Consider the following 15,794-nt stretch of genomic DNA (forward strand, 5'->3'; position numbering starts at 1 on the left):
AAATTCGATTGTTGTTGTTTCATTTATATCTGGCACCTTTAACTTTCTTGGTCATTCGCTGCCCTATCTTTAACTCGGTAATTCAAGAAAAATGCTCAGATAGCTTGACAGTTCGCTAAATTCGACAAAATTTTAACCTTGGAACGACTGTTACTCACTTTAATCGTGGGTAATTCTCTACCAACTCACACGAAATCGGGAAAAGTTGCCCCGACCCCTCTTCGATTTGCGTTAAACTTTGTCCTCAGGGGTAACTTTTGTCCCTGATCACGAATCCGAGGTTCGTTTTTTGATATCTCGTGACGTAGGAGCGGTACGACCCCTTCCATTTTTGAACATGCAAAAAAGAGGTGTTTTTCAATAATTTGCAGCCTGAAACGGTGATGAGATAGAAATTTGGTGTCAAAGGGAGTTTTATGTAAAATTGTACGCCCGATTTGATGGCGTACTCAAAATTCCGAAAAAAAACACTGATTAAATCGGGCGTCTAATTTTACATAAAAGTCCCTTTGACACCAAATTTCTATCTCATCACCGTTTCAGGCTGCAAAATATTGAAAACACCCCTTTTTGGCAAGTTCAAAAATAGAAGGGGTCACGAGATATCAAAAAACGGACCTCGGATTCATGATCAGGGACAAAAGTTACCCCTAAGGACAAAGTTTAACTCAAATCGAAGAGGGGTCGGGGCAACTGTTGTGTGATTGGCGGAGAATTACCCTCGTGAAATAACGCCATGAAACTTTCAGGAGTGATTGGAAATCATCTTTTTAGTGCATTGAAAAAAAATTCTGTAAGCTGAAATTTTTCGATTTTCTACATGTATGTAAACCCTAAAATGTTCTTGATTTACCTTTGTTTTAAAAATATGATCTGTCGAACATGAAGAAGTAATATTAGCAACTATCTATAAATATCCGTCGTCACAAACCGCTTATCCCCTCGTCTGTCTGGGGCCAATATTTTCAGCGTACCTATTTTCACCAAACCCACACCCACGAGTGGCAATTTTCACCCGCATCTTTTTGGTCTCCACCATCAGATTCAGGGTGAGAGCGGGGGCGTGTTTGTTGCTGACGCTTTCTAAGCAGCTGGTAGGACGTGCTAAAGTTAACGCCCTCGCACACACACACACTTTAAAGTGGGCGACAGCAGCCATCGTAGTCTTAACTTGGGATATGCTTAAGGCTAGAGGGTTCATTTTTGTAAAACAATTTTTTTTAATTCAACCTCCAACGTTTGATTGAACCAAAGCTCAATCAACCACTAGAAATCACCCGTAATGAAAATTATTATTTGCACACCCAAAATTCAGAATCGAGATAATCGTTCTCTCAAAATTTATTGAGGGCTCAGTGCCAAAATCGATAGAATAATGGTACCAACTCACACCATCATAACAAATGAGTTCATTCGTTAGTTGAATCAATAAATCTCCAACAAGTGTCATACATCGACTTCTGACTTCTCCATGGTCACCAAGCTGTGGTGGCCGAGGCAGCTAAGTCATTGGATTGGTTTGTCAAAGGTCTCTGGTTCGATTCCCGTTGTCGACACTTTTGGTTTTTTGTTTGACGGATGAACTTTTTTTGCAAATGAACCTCGAGAGAATAGTTCTATCGCCCATCTCAAGCTGTGTTCTCTGCGTCCTTGAATGGTACCACTATTCTCTCGACTCGAGACCATCATTCCCTCGGACTAGCGCTGCCAGTTTTGGGTGCAGAAAAAAAACTATTCCGTAACTTTTACCCTGAAACATAAGTGATCTCTGACCGGGGTGTGGTGTTGGGTCAACTTCCTGCAAAAAGCTTTCCAAAGGAACGGCGAGATTGGAAAACTTTTTGCGGTTGATCAAAGAAACGATTTTCCAATTGAGCTTGAAGCATATTTGAGGTTGATGATATCAATTTCTGATTTGAGATATTTAGAGTTGATCAGATTTCGGTTAACGTTTTTAATGATTCTGGATTCAATTTATCTTACTTTCGATGCATAGTGGGAAACACAAGACATTAAAAAGCTAAAAACAAACAAAAATTTCAAAGTCAAACATTTCGGACATTACTTCGCTCCAAAAGGTAATCCTTCAAAAACACTGACCTCAAGTCCTCTTTCATCGTCGTGTCTTTGTACAACCCCGGAATAAAATACGCGTTTTTCCTCTTCTCCAACTCCACAATATCCCGAAGCGATGCGAAAAATCCGTCAGGAAAATAAACCCAGCGCCTCATTTCGCGCTGGAAAAGTTCGCCCACAAACGAACTCACAGACTTTTGGAAAACCTGTTGGGAGGATGCTTATAATAGCTAAATTTCCACTTCATTAAGGATTTCCGTTTCCACAAAATGCGCGCACACCTCGCAAGGGGCTCTTTGTTGGTGAAAGCTTTCCGCGCACCGAAAAAGTTTTACAAGCGGAAAAGTTTTCACCTTTTTTCGCTGTCGAATCCTTGGGCTCGTGTGTGTGCTTTTTCCGGGAAGAGCTGCTGTTTTATGCTGCTGATGTATTCATCTTTTTTAAATGTTTCAGCGTAAATGAATTTGCCTGTTGGTTGCTGTTTTGATCGTTATCAATAAAATTTGAACAAAATTTGGATTGTATCACAATTTATTACATTAATAAATACAATAGAAATGTGGAGTTGAAGTCAACGTCAACACTGTCTGATATTTTTGGAAAGCTGGAGTCGGAGTTGCTAAATCTCAAGAAGCCGAAGTTGAAGTCGATCAAATGATACTCGACAATAGAGCCCTGAAAAAAATCCTAATTGATGATATTTTGAATTTTCCAAAGCTCAAGCCCATTTTACCATTCCTCATACCAAAACGCTATTCAAATTTAATACAAATGCAAGATTTCTATCCTCCCGGAATCGAAACCAATCTGTTTTTATTTGATCCCATCCCGTGACCTGCTAATTAAAAGCTCTCCGGAAAGAGTCTCGTAAAATAATAAAAATTAACTTTCCAGACGCAATATTGGTTGGAAAATAAAACTCAAAGGAAGGAAAAGCAATGAAGCTCCGTTCAACAATTTTATTGAAACTGGGCCCACACAAAACAAGCAAAGCCCTGAATAGGTCGTGGGGCGATCCCGGCCAAGAAAAAAGCTGGCAAATTCCCCTCTCCCACGTCCTTCCTCACCCAGATAAGATTGTGCCCGCCATAAAAAAGGATTAAATTTTGCCTTTCATTACTTCATTCCGCATTCACCTTGATTACATCTATTCTAATGAGTTTTCATCTCTCCAGCTACCAACTCCGACCCGCTTTCCCCCTCCTTCACGCCAGCTGGGCTGCGCCCGCAAGGTATGCAACACTCCGAACGTGGCAGCATCCTAGTTCCCCCCCCCCCTTGCTCGTGCTCGTTTGTGGAAAAAAAAGCTCGATTCGGAAAAGCCGCAGACAGAGAGAATGAACGAAGGAAGAGTCTTCTTTTTTGCGCTTCTTTTCTTTCCCCTATCTCGTTTTCCACATTTTCCGGCGGACGCTCAGCGCACTCCCATTGCAATGTCCCCGAGAACCGCAAATCTACACGCAGGCAGCGGAAAATAAATACATGATGCTGCTCCCCTCCCTCACCACCCCGGAAAGCGAACACTTCCGGCCGGGGGAGTGTGGAAAACTGGCAGGAAATTTGCAACCAGTTGAGTTGGATGTTGAGTTTAAAAATAAGAAAAAAGGTATTTAAAATACTTCATTTTAAAATTAATCTTTAACAATTCAATTTTAAAGTCTTAGAACAAAATTCAACACATGATTTATTCTGACATGACTAAATAAAAATGGAAAAAAATAATCACATATTTTAGCATAAAAAAATAAAATTGAAGAAGAAGCATATCTTAAATAAGGTTAAAGGCAATTTGGGTTACTGAGAAATGAAAAGAGACAGAATGTGTAATGTTTAATGTTTAATGTTTAATGTTTAATGTTTAATGTTTAATGTTTAATGTTTAATGTTTAATGTTTAATGTTTAATGTTTAATGTTTAATGTTTAATGTTTAATGTTTAATGTTTAATGTTTAATGTTTAATGTTTAATGTTTAATGTTTAATGTTTAATGTTTAATGTTTAATGTTTAATGTTTAATGTTTAATGTTTAATGTTTAATGTTTAATGTTTAATGTTTAATGTTTAATGTTTAATGTTTAATGTTTAATGTTTAATGTTTAATGTTTAATGTTTAATGTTTAATGTTTAATGTTTAATGTTTAATGTTTAATGTTTAATGTTTAATGTTTAATGTTTAATGTTTAATGTTTAATGTTTAATGTTTAATGTTTAATGTTTAATGTTTAATGTTTAATGTTTAATGTTTAATGTTTAATGTTTAATGTTTAATGTTTAATGTTTAATGTTTAATGTTTAATGTTTAATGTTTAATGTTTAATGTTTAATGTTTAATGTTTAATGTTTAATGTTTAATGTTTAATGTTTAATGTTTAATGTTTAATGTTTAATGTTTAATGTTTAATGTTTAATGTTTAATGTTTAATGTTTAATGTTTAATGTTTAATGTTTGATGTTTAATGTTTAATGTTTAATGTTTAATGTTTAATGTTTAATGTTTAATGTGTAATGTTTAATGTTTAATGTTTAATGTTTAATGTTTAATGTTTGATGTTTGATGTTTAATGTTTAATGTTTAATGTTTAATGTTTAATGTTTAATGTTTAATGTTTAACGTTTAATGTTTAATGTTTAATGTTTAATGTTTAATGTTTAACGTTTAATGTTTAATGTTTAATGTTTAATGTTTAATGTTTAATGTTTAATGTTTAATGTTTAATGTTTAATGTTTAATGTTTAATGTTTAATGTTTAATGTTTAATGTTTAATGTTTAATGTTTAATGTTTAATGTTTAATGTTTAATGTTTAATGTTTAATGTTTAATGTTTAATGTTTAATGTTTAATGTTTAATGTTTAATGTTTAATGTTTAATGTTTAATGTTTAATGTTTAATGTTTGATGTTTGATGTTTAATGTTTAATGTTTAATGTTTAATGTTTAATGTTTAATGTTTAATGTTTAATGTTTAATGTTTAATGTGTAATGTTTAATGTTTAATGTTTAATGTTTAATGTTTAATGTTTGATGTTTGATGTTTAATGTTTAATGTTTAATGTTTAATGTTTAATGTTTAATGTTTAACGTTTAATGTTTAATGTTTAATGTTTAATGTTTAATGTTTAACGTTTAATGTTTAATGTTTAATGTTTAATGTTTAATGTTTAATGTTTAATGTTTAATGTTTAATGTTTAATGTTTAATGTTTAATGTTTAATGTTTAATGTTTAATGTTTAATGTTTAATGTTTAATGTTTAATGTTTAATGTTTAATGTTTAATGTTTAATGTTTAATGTTTAATGTTTAATGTTTAATGTTTAATGTTTAATGTTTAATGTTTAATGTTTAATGTTTAATGTTTAATGTTTAATGTTTAATGTTTAATGTTTAATGTTTAATGTTTAATGTTTAATGTTTAATGTTTAATGTTTAATGTTTAATGTTTAATGTTTAATGTTTAATGTTTAATGTTTAATGTTTAATGTTTAATGTTTAATGTTTAATGTTTAATGTTTAATGTTTAATGTTTAATGTTTAATGTTTAATGTTTAATGTTTAATGTTTAATGTTTAATGTTTAATGTTTAATGTTTAATGTTTAATGTTTAATGTTTAATGTTTAATGTTTAATGTTTAATGTTTAATGTTTAATGTTTAATGTTTAATGTTTAATGTTTAATGTTTAATGTTTAATGTTTAATGTTTAATGTTTAATGTTTTTGTTTTTTGTTTTTTGTTTTTGTTTTTGTTTTTGTTTTTTGTTTTTTGTTTTTGTTTTTGTTTTTGTTTTTGTTTTTTTTTTTTTTTTTGTTTTTGTTTATTGTTTTTGTTTTTTGTTTTTGTTTTTGTTTTTGTTTTTTGTTTTTGTTTTTTGTTTTTGTTTTTTGTTTTTGTTTTTGTTTTTGTTTTTGTTTTTTGTTTTTGTTTTTGTTTTTGTTTTTGTTTTTGTTTTTGTTTTTTGTTTTTGTTTTTGTTTTTGTTTTTGTTTTTGTTTTTGTTTTTGTTTTTGTTTTTTGTTTTTTGTTTTTTGTTTTTTGTTTTTTGTTTTTTGTTTTTTGTTTTTTGTTTTTTGTTTTTTGTTTTTTTGTTTTTTGTTTTTTGTTTTTTGTTTTTTGTTTTTTGTTTTTTGTTTTTTGTTTTTTGTTTTTGTAAATTTGCTTTCTTGAAACTATCAACCGGAAGTGTTTAAATTCTCAACTTTGAAAAAAATAGCACAAATAGCCCCACAACCGTTTCCACGTGTAAAGCAGAATCGTGCATGCGAAAACAAAATTTCAGCACCCGCCTCAACCGCCAACGGTGGGAGTCTTCTGAGAGGAATGTAAAAGTAAAGCTTAGTTTGGGATTAAAAATAACAACCCCACGTGCACGTTCACGTTTCAGAGCGCTTTCACCCACTGGAACGACAGTAGCAGACCAATTGTAAGGCTTGTTGGAGTTGTACTTTGAGGGAGAGGGGGGGGGGTGTTTCACGTGCTTGAGGCGAATTAGCAGCAATGGAATCTAGAATGAAAGTAAACAAATGTAATGAATGAATTTGTCTCAAAAAGAATACAAGCAAAGCCGTACATGAGATCTTTTGAAGCTTCGCAAAAAGAAACAACAAACAATATTTTATTTAATCATATAACAATTTTTATTACGAAAAACACAAAGTACTGTATATTGACATTCTTAGTTTAAATTAGTTTGAAACATACAAATCTTTTCTTGTATCTTTATCTATTTTGAGGAAAGGTATAGAAGTAGTATACATTCCCTCAAAACAAATCAAAAAGAAATTGCTCCATCTGCAAACCGACATCAAGGGTCGTCCTTTTTTCGCAATCCCCTTTTCTTCTCAACCAGCGTCCTTCAAAGTGTCAAATTGTGTTTTATCGCCCTTGTTGCCGCACGATTCTCTTTAACAAAAAAAAACATTTCAGCCTACAGCAAAAAATAGAAACACCCTCCAAGTCCTACCTACCGACACTGTCTGGTCGCAAAATTCAATAAAACTGACCTCTCGAACCCCGGCGCCCAACCCAGCGAGCAAGGGTGTGATAAGTGCGGGCTCGCCCGTTGTCTCCCACAGCTATTTTTTAGGGTGAGACGAGAGTTCAAATATAAGTGCAAAGTTTCGCACAAATGATTGCGTACGAAATTTGATTGACCTTTTCTCGGATCGAGCCCATCTTTTGGGGGTTTTATTTTTCTTTGCGAGCTTGATTCCCTCCATTTTCGACATATTTTCACTTGAAAGCAGACATTTTTAGCTGATGTTCAACCAGTTGAGCAACGATTCATCTCATGCAATATGAATCTGAAATCGATGTTCGACGAGTTCTTTGAATTTTTGGTACCACCAGACGAGTCGAACATCGTAAATCATTTCGCAATTTCCAGGAAATTTGCCGCCGATTTGATCTTGATTGGGTGGGTCGATTTTTGCGGGGAATTTCCGAGATTTTCCTTCTGAGTTTTTTTTTTCTTTGGAATGCGAACAAGGAAATATATTCTGGTGCTTGTAAACGGCATTTTCTCTACTTCATCATCTAAGCCTCGATTGAGGCTTCTTGGCTGAAGAAAATCATCTTCTGTTTTGAGTGGTAGATATGAAGGTTATGGTCTACCATAATTCAAGGTAATTGATTATATAATTTTAAATACAAAATCGTAAATTGCGACAAAAACCCAAGAAACGTATTTTCATGAACATTGTAAACAATTTCTTAAAATATTTATTCAAAAGTTATTCTCAAATAAAAATATTACTATATCTTCCAACAAACCAGAATCCTCAGTATAAACCTTGTTCTTCTTCAAAAAAGAAAACACCAAAACAAATCCTCCTCAAAACTTCCTCGTCGTTTGCCAACATGTCGCGGTGTCCTCATCATCTGTAAATTCTGTAGTCCTGTCATGTTTCGACAGCATTCACCAATTTTGAAACATAGCCGTTGGAGCTGCTGCTGCCTTCCTACCCAAAACTGACCCTAATCAATCATCTTTTTTTCCTCAAGCCTTGGAGCCGGTATTTTTTCCCTCCTCATCCGAACAATAATGAACTTTAGATAAACTGTTTGGATCTTACTGAAGGCGTCATTTCCATCTTTAGCCGGTGTGCGTCCGGATGCTGATGACAGCTTTTGGGTATCCTTTGCCAGGTTTTTTGGATCTTTTTTTTTTTTCTTGAATTCAATTTGCATTTCTTGAGCGGGTGGACCGCACACAGATTCCTATCGAGAATATGTTTTTGCAAGAAAAAAATACTTACATTAAAAAAACGAAGAAAACCTTTCTTAACGATGGAAGAAAAATCGTTTTTTTTCCGAAACCGTTCGCCTTTGTTATGGAAATTCACTTTCAGACATCATCAGCCGCTTCATCATCAGCACTTGAAGTGGCTGATCAATGTGCTTTCGCCCCTCTCGTAAAGCTCCATGTTTTATTTTTCTCCATCCGCCCAAGATCCGATAAATCTATTGTTTTCCCTTGAGGAAAAAAAAAGAGAAACAGCGGGGTGGCAATCGTGGAAAACTTTTTCCTTCGACAGACCCCCCACCGAGAGATTTTCTCATCGAAGGGAAGCAAAGTAAAACTGTTGCAAAGACTTTGGGGGGACCTTCGTTGCAACAACCGAGGTTGGATTTTCGTTTGATCTGACTAAGTCACCCGGCTTAAGGAGCTGGAGGTAACAGGGCAAAAAAAAGTTCCCCTTGAAATACCAGTTGATCCTGTACAACACAGCTGGCTTTCGAAAACTCAACCTTGATTTAATGGAATTCAGTTGGTAGCAAGCTAACATTTTCCATGATTCAATAAATTTCTAGAATGATACTGTTCGAAAAAGAGGAAATATTTAGTCTAAATTGAGGTACAGGTACTATTACATCAAAATGAAGCAATAATTAAAAAATGACTCCAAATTCAAACATTTTTTATAATAAACAGCTCAAAACTAGACATTACACTTAGAGATATTTATTTGTTATCATGTATTTATTGATAATTTGCCATTTTTTGACAGTGAAAATTGTAAAAGTCTGGAAAGTGTTTACTTCTTTTACGATGTAATATAAACAAAAATTAAATTTAAACATTTTCAGATGGATAACTACTAGGGTGCCCAGAATATGGGACTTTTTTTTTAAACTTCGCTCCACAAGCTGAATATTGTTCCTTGACCTATTTTAGGACACTGGGCCAAATATGAGCAAAATCGGTCAACATTTATCCATTGATACTTGGAGGTGAAGTTTGTATGGGAAAAATCGAAAAAATGTATGGAAAACCCAAGTTTCTTACGGTTTGGTCTGCACGGTGCGCTACTTCCATCCAAATATTCCCAAAAGTGAGATTCTTATTGAAAATTTATTGTTCTACAACTTTGTAGAACATGCCAAAACTGTAAAACTCGATCCTGAAAAGTTATTAGCGATTTAAAAAAGTCATTTTTGTATGAAAAACATATTTTTCACCAACTTTAGGCTCGAGTATCAATGGGTTAATCACATCCAATGTCGCTCAAAATTTACAAAGATGCTTAAAATAACCCAAAAAACCCGTTTTTCGCTTGTGGAGCAGGGGGTCATATTTTCTGGGCACCCTAATAACTACACTATTTTGACATAAAGAATGTACTCATTCCCAGATAAATTAATAGCACCATTTTTTCACTGTGTACTTTTTACATTTACTTTTAAAATTTATAGAAATAAATAAGCTTAAAGGCTAGTTCAAAAGAAATTGATGTAAACTTCTCAGTTCCATTCTCAGATCAAATATTACCATTTTTTTTACTATGCAGCCAATAACTTTGAATTTGAAACATATGAAAGACAATAGCCTTTTAAAAAAATGAGCAATTATCTACGAAATAGGTTTTTTAATTATTTTTTTGTATTTCTTATTCCGGCTGAAACTTTTTTGGTGCTTTCGGTATGCCCAAAGAAGCCATTTTGCATCATTAGTTTGTCCATACAAATTTGGCAGCTGTCCTTACAAAAATGATATGTGAAAATTCAAAAATCCGTATCTTTTTAAGGAATTTTTGGATCGATTTGGTGTCTTCGGCAAAGTTGAATTTCACTTTTTGCCACTAACACTTGATTTGCAAAAAAACACTATTTATACACTTTTCAGAAATTTCCAAAATGTGCAAAAAATCATTTTTATACATTTTCGAATCAATACTGGTTTTTTCAATCAAAAAATCAAACCATCCACATTAACGACCCCCGGGTCTTTTGTGGTCTCTACTGCAAGTTTCTGCTCGAACCTAGGAGTCCGAAGGCTTGAATGGGGAGAGCACCCAAACCTCTTTTTACTCCAAGGAGCCTTCCACCCCAGTGTTTGAACTGACGACCTTTGGATTGCGAGTCCAACCGCCGCCAGTGATTCCACCGGAGTAGGCTTGGTTTGGTGTGTTGTTTGTACTTATGGCATGGAGACGACTCCTACACCTGGAATGACTTAACGGCCTAACAACCAAGGCCGGGACCAACATTTTACTTCCTCATCCGATGGAAGGTTGCAGCAGATGGGAATCGAACCCAGAATCATCCGCTTACAAAGCGGACAGCGTAACCATTCGGCCACGCACTGTCACTGATTTTTTACAAAAATCGAAATATTAGTCGAAAAAAGTTTTCAGCTACATTTTTCTATGTGAAATCTAATTTGCAATCAAAAGGTACTCTTGTTTAATTTAACTGTTTTGAAAATAGTCGCAGTCATTCATTTTTTAAAAATAGTTCCACGTTTGCTTAATTTTAAAAATATTTTTTGAGAAGCTGAGAAAATTCTCTGTATATTGCTTCTATGAACTTTGTTGATACGACACTTAGTTGTTGAGATATTGCCATGCAAAGTACTAAAGTACTTTTTTATTGCAAATTTTTACGACCAATATATTTTTTTTAAATCAGTAATGATTAAAAAACAAATAACTCGGTAAAAAATTTTTGGCCCATTCTGAAAATTTCTGCAAAGTTGACGTTTGTTTCCCCTACAACATATAAAAAAAATTAAAATAGTTTTTTTTTGCAAATCAAGGTTCAGTGACAAAAAGTGAAATTAAAAATCACCATTTTTTTTTAACGTGTAGTCCTTATCCATACCTACAACTTTGCCGAAGACATAAAATCGATTAAAAATTCCTTCAAAAGATACAGATTTTTGAATTTTCATGTATCATTTTTGTATGGACTACCAAATCTGTATGGAAAATTATATGGACAAACTATTGATGCAAAATGGCTTCTTTGGGCATACCGCAAGTACCAAAACAAGTTTCAGCCGGATTGAAAAATACAAAAAAAATCGAATGACCGTAATCCTTCAAATGCGTTTTTCTTTACATGCTTATTTTGCATATGAACATGGGCAGTATAATACTCTGTTCATAAACGCATAGCTGGCCCCTTTGTAATTTGGGCAATTTAAGTTCACTGAAAATATAGGGTCGAGAGAAGTATTCCTCCAAAATTTATTTTGAACAAAATGCTGAACTTGAGATAATAACGCCACCAACTCACACCATCAAATCAAATGTGTTCATTCGATAAATGAAATAGAAAATCTCTAAGAATCCTCATACATAGACTTCTGGCCATTCTTTTGCACCAAGCTGTGGTCGCCGAGACACTAAAGCCATTTAGTTAGTCTGTCAATGGATCCTGCTTCGATTCCCATATACAACACTTTTTGTTTTTTGATTTGATATCCCTTCTCTCGGCTTGAGGCCATAATTCTCTCGAACGAGTGCTGTCCAGTTTTGGGTGTTCCATCCAACAAGCTGCTTTCAATCATCAATATTGGTTCAACAAGTCGGAACCTAGTTTTTGTTTCATTCATTTTGATATAGAAGGTTTCAGCATTATCCTTAAATTACGCAGCATTTTAAGGCACCATCCAAAAACCACAATACGTTTTGGGGAGAGGGGTTGCGATTGTCTCAAATTTGGCGTTCTAAAATTTGAAAAAAAAATGGTCGCCTGCGCAATGCTACGGTATTTGTGGATGACGCCTTGCAAGAAACGAACAATAGAGAAGTATTATTTCATACATAATATAATCGAATAACGAGTAACATTGTAAGAAATTCTGTATGTGACCTCTGGAAGGACATTAATGCGTTTTTCTCAGTTGCACAAGAATCCAGGTGGGACAATTATGGTATTCTATGCAGCACAGATGAAAGAATACGTCAAAACACTATTTGCCCAAACATCTAGCAAAGCATTGCCAAAGGGCCACTGTGGGTGTGTAAACAAAAACAATTATTCCCTGTCATGCTAGATCCTGTAGTGTGAGCTGGACACACTCTTTGTTTACATCCCCACAAAGGCCCATTTGCATTGTGTTGCTAGACATTACCAAAGTTCATGCAAACTCAACCAAAACAAACCTCCTATAGGAAAATTCCAGTGGCTGAAAAACGCTCCACCTCCAGAACCCCGAACCGGACGGACGACCTTCACGCGGTAAACTGACCGCGTTCCGTCACCAGCAGACGCACACGAAGGACCGACCTCAACGTTGAACGGAAAAAAAACAGTTCGGCCACGATTCGGTCAGGGCCGCCTTCGGATGAACTGGGCCCGAAATGAACACCTCGCGATGCGACGACGAGTTTTCCCGAGCCAACCGTGAGTGAACGTCACTGTATGAGGGGTGAACAGTGAGACAGTGATGTTTTGATAGATTTCATGAGTTTCGTGAAAAACAAATTCACTCGGTAAACAGAATTCAGCACGATTTCCCAAAGCATGAACTCCTCTCATGAATGAACTCAAAACGAGTGGGAAAACCCAGATCAAAACAAAATTCACGAAGATTCTGCTGTGACGGTGGAATCCTCTCTCGCAAACTCCCGGAAAATTAGGGGGAAGAAAAGACGAAAGAATTTCCCATTTTCCCGTCGCGTGCGGCCTCTTGAGCGGCTGTTCTACATTTTTCCTCTGAGTGACGTATCGAATCGATGCACATGGCACAGAGCGTTGCGGTTCCGTCAAATGCAGCACGACCGGCAACATTTGCCGTTCTAATTATCGACATTACTAAGCGTGTCTAATGGGAGTTTGAGTGGAAGCTATAGATAAACAGGTTAGCCATCTGGCATTTATCTTTAATTACCAGGTTGAGGTTGAAATTTAGTGAAAATTCATAACAGCAATTCTCTACCAAAACCGGAAATGGATTTTATTTGTATTTTTTGATTTGGCTCAAACTTTGTGGGGGCCTTCCCTATGACCAAATAAGCTATTTTGTGTCATTGGTTCACCCATACAAGTCTCCATACATTTTTGGCAGCTGTCCATACAAAAATGGTATGTAAATATTCAAACAGCTGTAACTTTTGAGTGAATTTTCTGATCAATTTGGTGTCTTCGGCAAAGTTGTAGGTATTGTTGAGGACTTTTGAAAAAATAATAGGCACACGGAAAAAAAATTTGCAGATTTTTTAATCAACTTTTTTTTTACTAAAACTCAATTTCCCAAAATACGTATTTTTTGATTTTCGAGATTTTTTGATATGTTTTAGGGGATAAAAATCCGCAACTTTTGAGCTATAGAGAAACATGGTCAAAAAATCTGACGCCGAGTTATGATGTTTTGAAAAAATAGTGATTTTTGGAAAAAAAATCGAAGTTTCATGCAAAAACAAGTTTGACATTATTTTTTAATGCAAAATTGAATTTGCAATCGAAAAGTACTTTACAGATTTTTCGATAAAAAGCTCCGTTTTCAAGATATAGCCACCGAAAGTTTGATTTTAGCGAAATATGTGCAGTTTTTTGATTTTTAAAAATAGTGACCATGAGTGACCATTTCTAAAAATATATTTTTTGAAAAGTTCAGAAAATTTGCTATAAAATTGTCTAAGAGACATTGAAGATTGGACCTCTGGTTGCTGAGATACAGCTGCTTTAAGAAAAAGAAACACGAAAATTGAAGTTTTCTAAATCTCACCAAAACAACCCACCATTTTTCTAATGACGATATCTCAGCAACTCATGGTCCGATTTTCAATGTTAATATATGAAACATTCGTGAAATTTTCCGATCTTTTCGAAAAAAATATTTTGAAATTTTTTAAATCAAGACTAACATTTCAAAAGAGCTTTATATTCTATGTTTGGCCCTTTTAAAATGTTAGTCTTGCAATACACCAAATTGATCAGAAAATTCACTCAAAAGTTACAGCTGTTTGAATGTTTACATACCATTTTTGTATGGACAGCTGCCAAAATTGTATGGAGACTTGTATGGGTGAACCAATGACACAAAATAGCTTATTTGGTCATAGGGAAGGCCCCCACAAAGTTTGAGCCAAATCAAAAAATAGAAAAAAATAAAAATGGTCGAAATTGGCCGATTTCGTAGAGAGTTGCTCATAAGAACTGTTTTCTTATAGTCATTTCAAGACACTATTTTGTCTAATTATGTTAGGAAAATATGAAAGGCGATTTCTAAAGAATAAATACCCATAGTGAAAAGTCATTCTATGACTCAACTTACCATGTCCGTTGATTTGACTGATGATGTGGCAGGTTTTCCCCTCCTCGGATTACGTCATCTTTTTTCGATTTCCAACCTCTTGTGGATTTGCAAATTTACTATTCCCTACCTCAACCCCAAAGGAACAGGAAAAATCTTTTCACTTATGTCCTTTTGCTTTTTCTTTCCCCTTTTCTCACTGTAAGGGTGGTCGTATGTCATTTTGGGTTACAAGTTGATTCGTGATTTTACGACTTCAGCACAAATCCATCAACCAGTCGCATTGCATTGGCATAACAATGTAGCTACATGATGACTGGCGGATATGATGTCGTTGGCGAAAAAGGGTTGCGAAGAATGTCCTGAAAATCACTTAAAATGCACTTGTCATCGGAGTTCAAGAGAAGGGGACAACAATCTATGATCTTTGAGCTTAAAAATAAATATTTTATTTCAATCTGAAAATAAAAATCTGAGGACTGCGGATTATCGAGTCTGAGCTGTATTTAAAACAAACTCTTTTTAGATGATCTATTTAATGAAAAAGAATTCATTTGAATATTTGCAAATCGGAAAAAAAAATTACAACAGCATGTATTATATCATAAAATAGTTTGTTTTCTAGGCTGGGTTCGTTCCAAAATTACGTCCATGAATAGAGAGAGAATGAGGTCTGGGGCGGCCCATGTTAAAAATACAGGAATAGTAAGTGACAAAGTGAACGCGGGGGGGGGGGGGTTCTGACATCCCGAAAATCCTTGGACGTAATATATGCACAACCCTTTGCTCCCAAACGAAAATAAACAGCTTGTTCAAAACTGTTTCATTCCGGGCAGACGGTAATAACAAAATTCATGCCATTTTTATAACAAATACAGTTAAAATAACAGAAAGTGTTATGGATTCTTCTTGAAAAATCATTTTTTGCAAAAGAATTGAAAAAAGTTTTGCAAAACGATGCTCGAAGTTAAAAGCTCTGGATATGGATTAATTAATTAAATCACGAACGTACCTAATTTTTGGGAAATTATTTGTATGAAACCCAAAATTAGAAAACAAATATCAATACACCAATAAAGTGGTAAGAACTACATACAAAACAAACCAATTCCGATGAATGTTAGATTTCTTGGAATCTTATGTTTTCAAAAAAAGCAAATTGAACGATATTTTCTATCTAGGATTAATATTTACAATCAAGCAGGAGATATCTTTTTTGAAAAGGTTCTGCAAAAATAC

General features: G+C 34.3%; 1 protein-coding gene across 1 annotated transcript in view; it reads right to left on the minus strand.

Annotated features, from left to right (window-relative positions):
- The window catches only part of LOC119765997, a 32,051-nt gene that overhangs the window by 14,237 nt on the left and 2,020 nt on the right, over positions 1-15,794 (minus strand). The window contains exon 2 of the mRNA XM_038250309.1: positions 12,463-12,543. Within this exon, the coding sequence (XP_038106237.1) occupies positions 12,463-12,543 (81 nt within the window). The remainder of the gene's footprint in view (positions 1-12,462; positions 12,544-15,794) is intronic.

This window comes from Culex quinquefasciatus, chromosome 2 (assembly GCF_015732765.1).
Source record: "Culex quinquefasciatus strain JHB chromosome 2, VPISU_Cqui_1.0_pri_paternal, whole genome shotgun sequence".
Lineage (NCBI taxonomy): Eukaryota > Metazoa > Arthropoda > Insecta > Diptera > Culicidae > Culex > Culex quinquefasciatus.